The sequence below is a fragment of the Acanthisitta chloris genome, unplaced genomic scaffold (genome assembly GCF_000695815.1).
Source record: "Acanthisitta chloris isolate BGI_N310 unplaced genomic scaffold, ASM69581v1 scaffold1018, whole genome shotgun sequence".
Lineage (NCBI taxonomy): Eukaryota > Metazoa > Chordata > Aves > Passeriformes > Acanthisittidae > Acanthisitta > Acanthisitta chloris.
The window spans coordinates 52,450-68,249 of NW_008685166.1; the positions used below are offsets into that span (position 1 = coordinate 52,450).

Genomic DNA, 15,800 nt, shown 5'->3' on the forward strand with positions numbered 1-15,800 from the left:
AAGGGGGAGAAAAGCAAGAAAAAGAAGTATTTAGGTCCTAATAAAAGTCAATGAATGCACTGAGTAGTGTGAAGACTTTAGATGCACCAGAAATAAGTAAGAAAAGAAGAGTTCAAATGGTCCATAACTCAGAAATGTAATCATGTGCCTTTTCAAGCACATGAGCAATTCCATTAAACTAATCTGCTTTAATTGCATTAAGCGTAGAGAGGCTACTCATAGGCTTAAATTCAAACATATGATTAGTTATTTCCCTAAAAAAAAAGAATGGATAATTCAAACAAATGCTATATGTATGCATTTAGATGTTTCAAGCTATTAGATTCAGCATTGTATAAACTAAAACATTCAAATTAGCTTTTTGGCTGAAAATCTGTTCCCTGGATGCAAAACATTCTCATAAAGCCACATCTGAATTATTGCTCAAAATTATTTTGTTGAGAGTCAATAGCTGATCCTCTAATAAGAGATTCAAGTACAATCAATCACAACTAAGTGAAAAGTCCTATTCTATACATGTCTTCAATGTGCTTCAGAAACAATACAAAAAGAATGTTCTTAAGTAAATTCAAATAATAAATAGGAACTGATAATAATTCTTTGCTCAGCTCTTGCCAGTAAATTGCTCTTGCAGAATTAAACTTTCAGACACTAAAAGAGTGGCTATTTTCATACACATACAAAAATTACTACAATGACTAAATACTTAATGTTCAGACTGTCACAGGAGTCTATTCTGCATTCATTAGTGTCTATGATCATGTACTGATTAATTATATTCATTTTGCCTTAAATTACAGGGTATTTTGCTGTCTATGTATCATGAAAACCTACTCTTCTATGGTGCTTCTTCAATTTATCCCATACTTTATTTTGGAGGCACTATTATTAAACAAACAAATGGCTCCACCAGTAACTCTGAAACTAGAACAAAATGTCCAGTAAGATCCTGTCTGTCATCTCCACTGTGACAAGCAACATCTGAACCTGAAGAGGTCAATCAGCAACAAAATATTGCACTTCATTCTGGGCAAAATGTGAAGAGGGAAGATTAATAATAAATTAGTTTTGTTATTTAAAATAAAAAAAGGAATTTTGCTCACAACTTCCCTTTCTAGTTTGGCTTTTAAAGATGAAGGTTGACAGATGTTGCCTTCAGAGTGGAGCTCTGGCTCACTGTGATGCATATTCTGCAGTCACGTTTGAGTCAGCACTTGAGAGGACCTGTTACCATATGGAAAATCAGGAACAATTACTCTAAATAATTACATCAGTTTATTGCTGCCTGTTGCCAAGAGAAACAAGCCTTGTTGGTAATATCCACTTGTGTTGCCAAGTAACTTAATCTTTTGGGAAACTAAATATGCTCCAGCACTAGCACTTCTCTAGCAATAAATACCCTTTCTAACTGATATCATCTTGACTCAAAGTGCATCTCGGTCTGAGGATTTCCTCAAGTAATCTCTGCTCAGTTCTGGGCTGATGGCCTTGGAGGTGTGAGTTATCACACCTGGTTTGAGCCTGCAGAGATGGGATCTGAGTACAAACCAGGCAGCCTGGGCTTCCCTCAGCCACTGGGGGGAAATCAGAACTTTTAAGGCAAGTGAGATGAACACTGAAGAGATGAGATCAACTGCCTGGTAGCAGCATCCATTTCTCCCTGGATCACAAGTCCCAGTGGGAGTGGTGTCAGCTTTCCTGAGCTCTGCAGTTCAGGAGATGAAGCCAGGTCAGGTCTCTCCCATCCAGGCTGCCAGCAGTGATGGAAGCTAGTCCCTGTCAGTGGATTCAACTTGTCCTTTGGCAGCAGAGCCTGGCAAGGGGTGAGCCTGATGAGGAGCCTGTTCTGTAAAACCTCTGGGCTGAGATTTTCAGACTACGACAGCTGCTCAGATTTGAACTCAGCAACATCTGCAAGTGTGAGGCCTCTCAGTCAGGTGCTTAGAGGCAGAAAGTGTTGGCCTGAGTCACCAAAGAAAGGCAAAGTGGCACTGGCATCTCCCTCCTGCTCCTGCCACAGGCTTTTTGGTCATTCCTCAGCCAGTTTTGCCAGGACTTTCAGTTCATTAGCACTTGTAAACGCCTAACCCTGATGTTTAACTGCTGTCATTCAAACTGTCGAGACAGCAACTCACTGTTTTTCATTGTGCTTGCCACTTGAATTTCATTCCAGCTTGAACAGACAGCACAGAAATCCCTCTTTTTTCCCCCTCTCAAATTTATTGGATTGTGCAGGTTTCCCCTCCACAGCTCCTCACACTGCACTTCTCAGTTTCTGTCTTTGGCTTTCTGAAACCACAAACAGAGCCCTAAAGGAACCACTTCTGCCTTATGTCCCACTTGATTGCTGCAAACAACTGCGACATGGTGACAAAGTGCTTTCCTGTCTCACCAAAATCACATTGTGCCAGTTTAATTCAGCCCTGCGTTTCTGGGAAGGGCTTGATAAATTCTTCCTAACACACTGCAGTTTTGCCCATAGCTGCTATCAATGAACTGGGATGGATGCCTGGCAGGCCCTTTATTTAAGGCTCACATTACACAAAGCATTTTGCAGCCTTCAGTGATTCCTCCTGAAGCCAACTGAACTTGTTGATTCCAAAACTACCTTGCAGTCCTTGCTGACAGCAACCCAACAGAAACTACAGAGCTTACTGTGTTCTTCTGACTCCTCTGTGTTCTCTGTCACTGCTTTGCTGTACTTAGCCACTCTTATGTTATCAACCTGTAATCAACAACCAGGACCCTTTAGTCTTGGAGCCATGGGGGGTTTTGGTATGACAAACACTTCTCATGCAGCTGTGAGAACAGAACCCTCTTTTGTTTTGTTCTCTGGGTTTTTTTTCTGGAAAATGATAACATGAACAGAATGATTTCACACTAGACATATAAACTTCTAACCTGCATAAGGAATACTGATGACAAGAAAATGGAACCCACTCTTACAAAAGCTTTGTGATTATTTCTTTTTTCCAACAGACCTGTTGTTTTCTCCATGATATCCTCTGTACATGAAACTCTAATTCATCAAGCCTCACTGTTCTGTTGAATCAAGGTATAAATACTCTCCAAGACCTAATTTGAACAGCTTTTTATGCCCTTCTCATTTCAAATCTTCTTTTGAGGACCCATTTCTGTAATGATATCTACAGTAGGAGAGCTATTCTGTATGTTCTGTTTACCTTCTATTATATTTTATTGACTTAATTTAGTTCTGTGAGGAAAGCTGTTCTATCAGAGCACATTTCCACACAATAATTTAATGTTTCCAGATGTATCTTCCCATGGGTTACCATTTTTCTCCACCACCATCACTTTTGTTAGGCCAAATCTTACAACTTACAACAAAAATAACTTGGCATAAGGAATATCTCTTAGCCAGGGTGTCTGGAGAAGTCACATTTTAAGTACAGAGCTACACCATTCCAAGTCTACAGCTGACAGTGTTTGAACTTAGAACATATACTCCTCATTAAGTGGATTACATCTTGTTCCTAGACCAATCATTAATAAATTGCTTTAGTTATTTGCAAACACATGGTTTTGTGTTAAAAAAATTAGTATATATTAGTGTGCAGGGTACAGTGTGTATTGAATCAATTCCTTGCAATACAAGTAAAGTGTCTAAGTGCATAGAGCAATCTGTGCAGTTCCTCTTCTACTTATGGACTTGTTCCTTTGTCTTCATACTTCTAATAGTGCATAAAAATTGGCATTGACAACACACAGTTATTTGCTTCCTAAGGTTCTATATTTCCTTTGTATTTCTGAAGGTCACAGGGACTCAGCCAAACCTGAAATAGTCATTTTAATTCCCAGTCTTTTCATTTCACTACAATGTAATTATCTTATAGATTTTTGTGTAGACTTATTTACTGTTTTTCTTTTCCTGTTGGATAAGTATACTATAACTAAACTAACTTCAATTAGGTAACTGTCACCAATATTTAAAACATAATGACATTTTCAAAATTACGTAAGTAATCCAAGCATAAAAATTATTCTTTATGACACCATTTCAGAAGAGTGGCACCAAATCCTTATCATACAATAGCCTCTGGCTCAGAAACATTAAACACAAACCACTATCCCATTTTTCTTCTACCTAAGTTCCATATTCCTTTAGTTATATACAGTATCCTTTCTATATTTGGACTAAAGCATCTTTAGAAGATATAAAATGGAATATTCAGCATATTACTTGCAACTCAGTACATTAAATTATCTTCTTAGCTACCCATATGTAGTCCTATAGAATCATAGAATCACAGAATCAATCTGGTTGGAAGAGAACTCAAAGATCATTGAGTCCAACCCTACCACAGTTACTAGACCATGGCACTGGTTTTAGATAGCAGAATTTTTCATAGAATCATCATAGAGTCCTAGAATTTAGGGGTTGGAATGGACCTTACAGATCATCTAGTCCCAACCCCCTGCCCTGGGCAGGGACACCTCCTCACTAGATCAGGTTGCTCAAGGCTCATCCAGCCTGGCCTTGAACACTGCCAGGGTTGGGGCAGCCACCACATCCCTGAGCAACCTGTGCCAGTGTCTCACCACCCTTAGAGTAAAAAACTTTTTTCTCACATCCAACCTAGACTTTCCCTCCTTCAGTTTGAACCCATTACCCCTTGTCCTATCACTGCAGTTCCTAACAAAATTTTCTCTGTGTATTCACAGATGTAGCAATGTGTCTGCCTTACATTTCCCCTCAGCCTTGCTAGTGCTATCTTAAAGATGATACACCCTCAGAGATCACCATCCCAAGAGGCTCAAGGCACCTTGATATAAAGACCTGTTTGAATTTAAGCCCACATTTAAATCCAGTAAAATCTGTGTGCTTCGCAGTATCAGGAGAGCCTTAAAGCACATGCCTAAATATTATGCCAAACTGGATCTAGAAACAAGGTGTATCCTCTGAAGGAGCAGAATAGTTGCAATACCCCAGTACAGATTAATGATGCTCTGTGAGATTAAGCTTTGAATACAGCAGGAAGAGAAAAGTCACCATTAATAAAGGGGAAAATAATGAATCAGCAAATGCTGGAGACTGTAATAAGTAGGATAACACTTTAGCTCCTGCACATGGGATCCGTGCAGCATTTGGCTTTAATAAAATATAGGGGAACTGGCTGCAGTCAAGAGAATGATAAGCTGCCTTTAATATTATTTGCTTTTTACTGATGAGAAATGATGTCAGTGTCCTGGGAGAGGTCCATGATATAACATTGCTAGTGTGAGACTGTTGTTATGATACAATTTGAATGAGAAAAACTTACTTGAAGGCATTAGCATCTCCATATTTGGCTTTAATAAAATATAGGGGAACTGGCTGCAGTCAAGAGAATGATAAGCTGCCTTTAATATTATTTGCTTTTTACTGATGAGAAATGATGTCAGTGTCCTGGGAGAGGTCCATGATATAACATTGCTAGTGTGAGACTGTTGTTATGATACAATTTGAATGAGAAAAACTTACTTGAAGGCATTAGCATCTCCATGGACCTTATAGTTGTCTGCACTGATTCTGGAGATAACTCTTGTGACAGCAATGAGGATACCAATATTGACCTGGAGGAGAAGAAGAACAAGACTTGGTTAGGAAAGTAAGTTCTGGCTGTGTCCTAGGAGGGTATTGTACAAATACAACAGAAAACAGAAACTTTGCATGTTGTGTTTATTTGGCAAAAGAGGTTTTTAGTGTTGGACTGGTATAGTTTGTCCCTTGTCAATGATTCCCATTCCCCAGCACTGGGTTGTTCTTGCTTGTGTTCTCTTTCCTTCAGGAGAATTCCTTGATTGTTCAGGAAAAGTCTGGACTGATACATTGCTTGACAGCCAAAGAAGTGCTCAGGATCCCTACTGTCCAAATAAATACTCTAATAGTCTACTGCTAGATGACAAATTAGACAAGAACTTCATCAACTGAGATGTGTCTGCATCCTCATTGGTTCTGTGCTTGCATGTGCACAGACTTCAGAGAGCACCTTTCCTGCCAGACTAGTCCTGTTCCTTACCAAAATCTGCTTGCAATTTAAGCACAAGACTATTTTAAAACAGCAATGAGAAAAATATGTTAAGCCTGAACTCTGCTCTTCAAAAGCTCCATGCTTTTTGATGTCAGATCCAGCAGAAACATCAATAAAATGAAAAGAATTCCCAACAGAAAACTAAGAAATCTTGAAAAGATGAACACTGAAAACGTCCAACAAAAGAAAGTTTGTGCTGGAGTCACAGGTGAAGGAAGAAGGAAATCTTTATCACTTAAAGGAAATGTGGCAAAGACTGTCTTGCTGTGCAAAGACCTTGGGTTTAAAGGAAAAAAAAGAGTCGAGAATGTGAAGGTAAAAGATGTATTTCCCCCTTCCTGTCCAAAGTTACACATCAGCTACAAAGCATCATGTTAAGAAAAAGGATAGGATAAAACAAGCCTGAATTACAGAACAAAAAGAAAAAAAGACTTCAAAACAGTGCAATTCCTCAGTGAAAACTCAACAATCATACTCTATTACGACATAAATATTCTAATTTTGAGGATGAGAGGGTGAATTTAAAAAGGTTTGAGTTTGATGATAATGATTTCCTTGGTATTTTTCAAATCTTCTGACAACTCCTTTAATTTTAGATTTCTAAGGGCAGATCATCACCTGCTGTAAAGTCAGAGCATAGCTGTGATAGCTCATTTCTTCTGCCATGGCTTGTGAGTCCATCTGAAGAATATCCTGTGAACTGACAGCTCTTCAGTAACAAGTGTACCTGTTGTTCCATCAGCTTTGCAGAGATGAATAAGAGGTGAAATTCTACAGTCTTGGGATCATTTTCCCTATTCCCACCATATCATACTCTGTAAAGAACTTTTATAAATCCTTTGAGGTGATAAGGAGCATTTTAGAGAAATTTTTGTATCTTGCAAATTCTCACTCAAACTGAACCTGATCCTTTAGATCTGATCATGAAAGCAGCACGAGCCAAACTAGACAGATTAGAGGGTTTGTAATGCACAAACTGTTCAGCATTTCTAGCTGAATCTTTATTTATATAAAAGAAACTGAATTTAAAATTAATTTCCTAGGTATTTTGGATGGTATAAAGTGGAAATTTAAAAGGACCTGGAGTTTCTCCTCTGGTGTGGCTATATCCTTTCCAGGGTGCACTGGTAATAAATTCAGAAGATAAGAAGGAAACCTTGAGATCTCACTGCTGGTGAAATACAAGATACTTGTAAAATTAGCACTGAACCATTATACTCAAGTCCTGAAGTTCTATATTTAAATTTTCCCAAACCACTTTAAAAGTTTTGCTTAGGTATTTTAAGAAATTTGAGTAATCTCATCCAGCCTAAATAAACAGATTAGCTACAAATGTCTTCCTTTGTTAATGTTTCATTAAGTAAAGCATGGAGGTATTTCTACTGCCCTTGCAATGGGAAACCAAAATACAGCCACTGAATTGTTCTTTCAGTGATTTTTTTTTGGCATCTGACATAAATACTTTGCCAATGACTTGAATAGGAGAATGCTTAGTTGATGAAACACTCATTGTGTTTTAACCTGTATCAGAATGTTCAAAGTATGAGAATAAATATTTAGATAAGGGCACTCTATATAGTTCCTATCTCTTACTTTCCTGAAAGGCCAGATGTGCAGTTATTTTGCATTAAAATTGTACAGGAACTGAGAATGGTTTTGTTTGCAAGTACTACCCACACTCTACGTAAATATATAGAGAGCTAATAACATTAGTGCTTGTTTCCTAATTCACAGGACTTTTTTCAAGGCATCTTGTCCAGCTCCAGGCACTCACAACTCTCTACAAATAAGGCTTGATCCAAAGCCCACTGGAGCCCATGGAAAGATCCCAATGACATCAGGGAGCTCTGGCTCACTCTAGTGGCAGCTTCGTCTGACTGAAAATTGTCAGATCAGGAGAGTTAAATGAGCAAAAACATCCTCTTTCAAAATCTTTTCTCATCAGAGAGTTTAAATGAGCAAAATCATCCTCTTTCAAAATCTTTTCTCATCAAAATTCTGTCAGACCAGATAGAGTGAGACAAATTCTTTCCCTCACTCAGGTTGCTTTGCAGGGGTTTCAGCTAGATTTCTTCCAAGTCACATGAGATTTTTGTTTCTTCTTAAATACAGTGCAGAAATCTCATGTGTAAAACCCTCTGATGTGGTGTGCTCCATCCTAGCCAAGAAAAGGCTTGGCAGCACAGAGGAACTAAAAACAAAAAAAAGGATAAAACATATTGCCTTAATTAAATCCATTGACCAGCTTTCCTCTAAAACCACAAACTATTTTAGGCTCCACTTCAGTTTCAGGCAATGGTACAGGGAGTTATAAGTGACTCTTCCAATCTGAGGTTTAACTTGAACTCACTTTCTGATGCTGTGAGTGAATTTGATCCTTACCATGACATCAGTGGTCACACACCATGACTCTAAGGTCTTACAGTGCTAGGGCACATCAAGAATCCTTCCTGGGCAATTTGCACTTCCAACCACAACTAGTCAATGGAATTAGATGGATGTTAAAATTTGGGAAAGGCTGATTCTACTTTTAGCTATCCTGGAGCAACTGCAGATTGGAATAGATTAAATTGATTTATTTTGTACATGAATTTGTATTAATGGATATAGTATCAGACCAGGCAGAGCTGAATATCAGAGTCAAGCTTAGAGGTTGGAAAGGAAATGCAGAAGAAAACAAATAATAAATATAAGGTGCCTTCCCAATAGTAATGCTTCAAATTGAATCTGTGCCCTTGTTGGAAAAAGTCTTGCATGCTTTCCCATTGGTTAAGTCAGAAGAACTTCAATTTTAAAATAATGAATGAATTTTAAAACAAACTTAAAAGAGTAAAAGTGTTCATAGCTGAGTGCTAAAAAGGCAAAAATGAGAAGGTTAACAGCTGTGGTCCTAATCCACCACAGCACTTAAGTAGGTACTTGATTTCAATGACTCTGAGGAATTCTATTGTCTCAGGGCTTTTAAACGCTATGGGTTCAACTCTGTCACCTTTTCCCATGATGAGTGATGCCTAACAAGGGGCACAAATTGTCCCTTTTCAATCAGTGGGCCTACCTGCAGAGCAACACACTGTTCAACAGAAGGAAATTACCCTAATTCTGCCCTGGTACAGAAAGGTATGAATAAATACCATAAGGAACTTAGTAAATTGTGTATGAGCAGCAGGCATAGGGGAGATAATATTTTATATATTGAATATTCATAGGCAAGTACCAGCTGAAGACAATGATGGCAATCTCAGCCTGGGACCCAAGTTCCACAGAGTCCCATCTGAAGACACTGGCTATAAAACTCATGTCCCCACAGAACTGAACTGTTAACAATATGCTAATGAAAATCATTTAGCTCCATAAAAATGCTGTTTATCTGAAAGACTTGTAAAAAAAAAACACCAGGAAAATGACTACTTACAGGGAAAACAATAGAAAGAACTTGCCAGTGCAGCCCAGTATCTCCCCCCACAATGAATTGCTGCTGTCTGCAGCACACCCACTGCTCTATGTACACAGATGCTTTCCACAGAATTTCCTTAATTCCACCATATCTATGGAAACACACCAAGGCAGCAGATGGCTGATAACAAACAAAGCCTTCTGCCAGAAGTTTTAATGCCTTGTATCAAAAATTCAGGTGCTTTGTCAAGTGGGTTTTTTTCCCCACTGAAGACATGAAGCAGGCCAACTTTGGCTGAGCTTAGTTTGGTTTTTTTCCCTGCTGAAGACATGTCCCAGGCCAACTTTGGCTGAGCTTAGTTTGGTTTGCAAAGTAATTGCATGAATTTTTTTGTGAAGCTGTCTTAAGAGGATGATATAGAGGTTCATGTGTCATGGTTTGGGGGGTGGGGGAGAATGATCTTTAAGTCTTAACATGTAGGTAGAAGCCAAAAGATCTACATATAGGAGGAACTATTTCCTTCATCACATCCCTTGTGTCAAACCTCAAGGAAAGAGTACGTTAGCTATGGGAATGCATATAGGGCTGGGAGGTTCTGTGAATTACTCAAACCTCAAGGAAAGAGTATGTTAGCTATGGGAATGTATATAGGGCTGGGAGGTTCTGTGAATTACTACCTAGAAAAGTATGTGTGAGTGTTTCTTCCCAGTCACACTCCCTCCACATCATTCTGTTTTAAGGCTCCATGATGTCTGAATTGCCTGTGAGGCTGTGGCAGGACAAAAGTGGACTGTGTCTGCCTAGTCTCCAGGGAGTGGGAGTTGAAAAGAGCAGTCCCCCTGTTTTCCTCACAGCATAATCCTTTTCCTTGGCAGTGAGAAACTGCCGATGGAACTAGTCAGAAACTGCTTTTTGAGAAGTATTTTTGGAGCTAAATGCTAGTTCAAGCAACTAGTGGCTAATTTGTTATTTAAAGAGCACAGTCACACATGCACACACACAAAATAATGTTTAGCCTTGTTATTTCCCTATAGGCACTAACAGATTTTTCAGCTGGAATATTCAATGCCCAGAGAGGGTAATTTGTCAGCTAGCTTGCTGCTATTTTAGGCAGAGCTGGGTTTAGACTATTTAACAAATTGCTCTACGTGGATCAACCTTGTGAGCTCATTCTTTCTCTTTCTGAAAATATTTGTATCCCTACAAGAATATAATTTAAGCTGCATAAATGTTGTATATCATAAGTTAGAACCAGACAGTTAAACTCTTACTTTCACTGGCAAGCAGCTATGCATGCAAATTGTTGAAGGCTGTGCTTGCTCAGGTGAGTGTTTCACTACCTGGTGTGTTTTGGTTAACACCACCTATGCACAGCAGCTTGGAAAGATTTGGCATCATTGGCTGCATCTCATTTCCTCCTTTGGTGCTGAACAATGGCCAGAAAGCAAGTGCAGATGTGAGAAGGAGACATATCATAGAATCAACCAGATTGGAAAAGACCTCCAAGATCATCAAGTCCAACCCTACTATAGTTACTAGACCACTGCAACTAAGTGCCACATCCAGTCTCATCCTAAAAACCTCCAGGGATGGTGAATCCACCACCTCCCTGGGCAGCACATTCCAATGTCTGATCACTCTCTTTGTAAAAAAAATTTCTTCCTAATATCCAACCTAACCCTCCCCTGGCAGAGCTTGAGTCTGTGCCCTCTTGTTGCCTGGGAGAAGAGACCAACCCCCACCTGACTCCAACCTCCTGTCAGGGAGTTGTAGAGGGTGATAAGGTCTCCCCTGAGCCTCCTCTTCTCCAGGCTGAACACCCCCAGCTCCCTCAGCCTCTCCTCATGGCACTTGTGCTCCAGTCCCTTTACCAGCCTCGTTGCTCTGGACCTGCTCCAACACTCCCTCCTGAACTGAGGTGCAATTAGATTATTTTAATTGCTCTCCAATCATCAATATCTACATATCTTTGAATATAAACTCACATACAGAAAGTTCATGGTACAGGTCAACAAGAAATTGTGTTTGTTGCAACAAAAGCCAGAGGTGTTTAGCCAGCTCTAGCCCAGTGATCAGCATTTCTTATTTACAGTCTAGGCTTTCACTTCAGTAAAAAATTCCACCCTTACTGCAAAGAGACTTTCAAGTGTTGCCATTAAAGATTTTATTAAAATGCTAACATGAGACAATTTCTGTCGCATCAGTATGGCAACTATGTTCACTGGTTTTTTATTACATGTTTATATAGCCTAGTTTTTCAGAGGCTGCAACTTGGGCTGGGCTGCCTATAAGAGGTGCTGATTTCACTGTCTCCCAGGCAAATATTGGGATGTCCACTCATCCACAGTGTAAAATCACCTGTAATGGAAAAGGTCAGCCAAGGAACTACCTTCTGGATTTTGGGTTTTTCTGTGTGATGAAATCTGGGGAAGTTTCTCTGTGCTTTCCACAGAAATCCTAGCTTTCTTAGAGGAGTACAAGGTACAGTTAGAGTCTCCTTTTGATGCTCTTGTGTACAAGTAGTCAGGATTTTATTTTACCTCACTCTCCTAAAACACCACAGCAGGTAGACTCTAGTCTAGATTTGAGCTCATGCCTTTAAAATCTAAGCAAAGCTTTAAAGACAACCTAATTTCACTAATCAGTCAGTCTATTCCACCTTCAGAACTTCACTCTGCCATTATATCCTGCAGCAAAAATTGTGGATAACCTGATCAATAAAAGTACTAGAAAAAGTGCTGAAGAGGAATAATCCCTCACTTAGTCCCTGCAAACACCCCTGGCTCCTTAAGTAATGTGGTTAAGCTACAACTCACTGTAATTTAATGATGTGTGAGCATAATTAAACTGCTGTAGAGCATTTGTGTGTCAGCATCAGAGCTGTGAACCTGCATCCTCTCCTGGAAATATGCTGTTCATTAGAGCTGGCAGAGGTGTTTGTGGCAGCCACCTGAACCCAACAAACTCTCCTTAACAGCCCTTGATCCGCCAGACAATCTGCTCTCCCTGACATCAAATTAAAAACCAGTGGAACAGAACAAATTCCTTTGCACTTTTGGGGGATCTTTCTGAGAATTGTTCAAACTCCCAAGAGTACTTGGTTCCACACAGTTAATAATGACCCCAGTAGAGCTGTCCCAGTATTTTAGGTCCTATCTTTGTCTTGGAATAGTGAAATTAACAGTGTGATAATTAATATGCACAAACTAATACACAGGTGTGTACAATACAAAAAAATCAGAGAAGGAACCAAGTAACTCTGGAGTGTTCATGCCTGTTTTTTCACTGGGCTGGCACAAGGATTGACCCCAGGCCTTTAGCCACTTCTGCTGTGTGGCTGACACAGACATATGATGAGAAAACAGCAGCAGTTGTGGTTTTACCTACCAGAATGACAAACATTGCTGGTGCCACAAAAGCCCAGATTGCTCCATTCTCCAGTGAGAGCCAACAGCTGCAGGGAAAAATCAGAATGGGTTCAGATGAAACACACAGTCATTTAATTAGTAATGTTCCACATTTTAAAAAGCAACTGAGAGAGAGAGCACAAAAAGACTGATGAATTTTACAAACAAGAGACATGATAGCACATCAGGAAGAAGCTCCTTTTGCCCTCACACTGGGGGAATTCAAGGCAGGTTCTCATTTGGGTTTGTGTCTTGCAGAGAGGCAGTGACAGCTTTCTGCCCCAACCCACCTTCAAACAGTATCAGGGGTGGGAAGATGGGAAGAAAGGAAATGTTTTATTTGCTGTTTGCTGTTATTGCATCCTCTGTCACAGGCAGTCACTTCAGTGCTGGAGCACTGTCATTGCAGCCAGAGACAAATTGAAGCCCTCCCTGCCTTCCCTGGCTGGTGATGGGGAAGGGACTGGCAAACACACACAGCTTCACAGACCCTTCTAACAGGCCTGACAAGATAAGCTAGTTCACCACAGATACAAAAAAATAATCTTTGCTCCAAAAATTATTATGGTAGGATTAAATCCTATGGTGTCCTTTCAGATAAATTTGCTCTTCTTTTTCTAAATTAGAAAGGAACAAAGTTTTCAAAATTTTTAGCATTATGCATTTTAGATCTTCAGATGTCTAACACTGCAGTTCCCTTCAAAAGAATGAATAAAGATCTTTAATCAAAAATTACTCTCATTTTGGTAGAAGTGCATCAGCCTGTGCTTTCCCCTGGGCAGGGGTGAGCAGGGAGCTCACTGAGGAGGCCTCATGCCTCTGCAGCAAAACAAAAAAAAAACAGGCAAAATGTCCCAGGAGCTTTTTGTGCATCATCTCAGCAGTGAAAAACAAACCTGAGGCTTCTGTGTCTAAGAACATGCCTACACTACAGTCATGCTTTTGCAGGCTCTCTCCCCTGATCCTCAGGAGGATCTTGCAGCACCACAGCTCTGTTAACACATCTTCAAGCTTCCTCCACATCACATTTTTCATCCTTATTGCACCTGGAGTGAGGATATTTTCATACTCACTTGCCACTTTCTCCGTAGCTGTCCAGGGACGATGCTGCAGAAATGACACAAATCACCAGTGGGCAACCTGCAAGAAGGCAAAGGCAGTGGCAATGTTAGGAACAAAAGTACATCTTCCAGTAAACCCAGCAAGTTCTGCTAAATTTTGTATGAGCAGAACAGCTCAGAGTCATTTTCAAATGAAGTCTGGCTTGACATCCTCCTCCTGCAGCAGCACAATCCAACATGCTTTAATCAACTGATGTCAGACAAACAAAATCACTTTTCAATAAAGGATGAGTTTAACAGTTAAACTGAATTAATGCTAATTTCTTAGAGAATTATAGTCCTCTTTCAGCCTGGTTTTTGTTTATGTAATTTCTGCCTTTTGCTATTTGAGCAGTGATCCCATGTGAGCAAGATCAGACTTACTTTAACCACTTTCCCCCAAGTAAGTGCATTGTTGATCAAGAATTGACAACAACTTTGAAAACAAAGCAGAGTTTCTCACTGGGGTGTGTTATGAGCAGGTGAGAGGACAGGAATGGTGACATTTAGTTATCCAAAGCATCACACTGAGCAGTGAGAGACAAACTCAGATCCTTCTCAGACACCCAACCAAGACTTCCTTTAACATAAATATGCAATAGCTACATGAGATCTCTGTGTTTAAAGTAGACTCAGTTTCCAGATGGGTTTTGACAGTTGCAGTGTGCTGTGCCCTGGGAGGTGGAGGAATGTTTTAAGGGATGACATGGGAATTACACAAAGGCAGACAGTTATGGTCCTGCTGTCAGGGAGCTGCATGGCTCTGGCCCCAGCACTGCCAAATCCTGTTGTGCCACTTTACAACAGCATTCCAGGCTAGGAGCTGCAAAGGAAACGAGGTTTTTCTTGCCAACACTTCTGAATATAGTAAAACCTCATCCCTTTATATATTAAGTGATTGTCTGTTAATTCCTGTATGATTTAATAAAATGAGAAGGTTTGAGCTTTTATCATCTTATGGAATTTAATAACCAGGTCCCAGACAGAGTATTAGACATGATAGCTTAAAGTTTCAATTTTCTTTTTAATTCTTCAGGCTTTCTGCATGAGGGTTTTACAAAATTCTCTGACAAGCAATTTCTGCTTAATTTTACTACTGCGATCATCACAAATTCTGTAAAAGTTCTCCTGTACTGGCAGAACTATAATTTACAGAAGAAGCATTTTCAGTCTCTAATGGTTGCAGCTAGAAGCACATTTATAAATATTTATATATTTATATCTATACCTATTCATAAATATGGAAAATGCTATGTAGTTAAGAAGTAGCATCTACAGGCATTGTTTAGAACTTAGACTCTGAAATCCATCCTGTAGGATGGATCCATCCACATCTTTGGTTGTGGAGCAGGTATCATATATTGGCACCATTTGTCTTCTGGTGCAAGTTGTCCTCCCACCACAGGGACTTTGTCACAAAAGCAAAAATACCTATGCCCAACTAATTTTTCCTTTTACTTCTAGTTTGTCTTTTTTTTTCCCCAGTCAAACACTGGATATTCAAAGGATTTAGCATGACTCTTTATCCATTTTAAAGGCAGCAAAGGAGAAAATTAAATAGAGTTCCTTTGGAAGATGATAAAACTTATGCAGATGAAACACAGAGCAGTCATTGGCTTTAAAAGAGCTATTCACAGAATCAGAGTTCTGTTAAGGCAGTGAGAATCAAAGGGTCTGCAGCCTATACTGCTCTGTTTGCCTTTCATTGCATTAACAAGGTATTAAATGCATAATTGCAATGGAGACAGAATCAAGGTTTTGTTACAGTAAAATAAGTGACTTTTTCTTTTAAGAAATAACCATTCAATAAACTACATAAAAGTTGGGGAAAAAATACATATTTACCCAAAGGGGTTCATGAGATTTC

The 15,800-nt window shown here is 39.5% G+C and overlaps 1 protein-coding gene across 1 annotated transcript in view; it reads right to left on the reverse strand.

Moving 5' to 3' along the window:
• Positions 1-15,800, reverse strand: part of LOC103806907 (probable G-protein coupled receptor 133) — a gene marked incomplete at its 5' end in the record, with an annotated part of 68,544 nt that overhangs the window by 21,128 nt on the left and 31,616 nt on the right. The window contains 3 exons of the mRNA XM_009079618.1: positions 5,483-5,574; positions 12,814-12,880; positions 13,907-13,973. Coding sequence (XP_009077866.1) covers positions 5,483-5,574; positions 12,814-12,880; positions 13,907-13,973 — 226 coding nt within the window. The remainder of the gene's footprint in view (positions 1-5,482; positions 5,575-12,813; positions 12,881-13,906; positions 13,974-15,800) is intronic.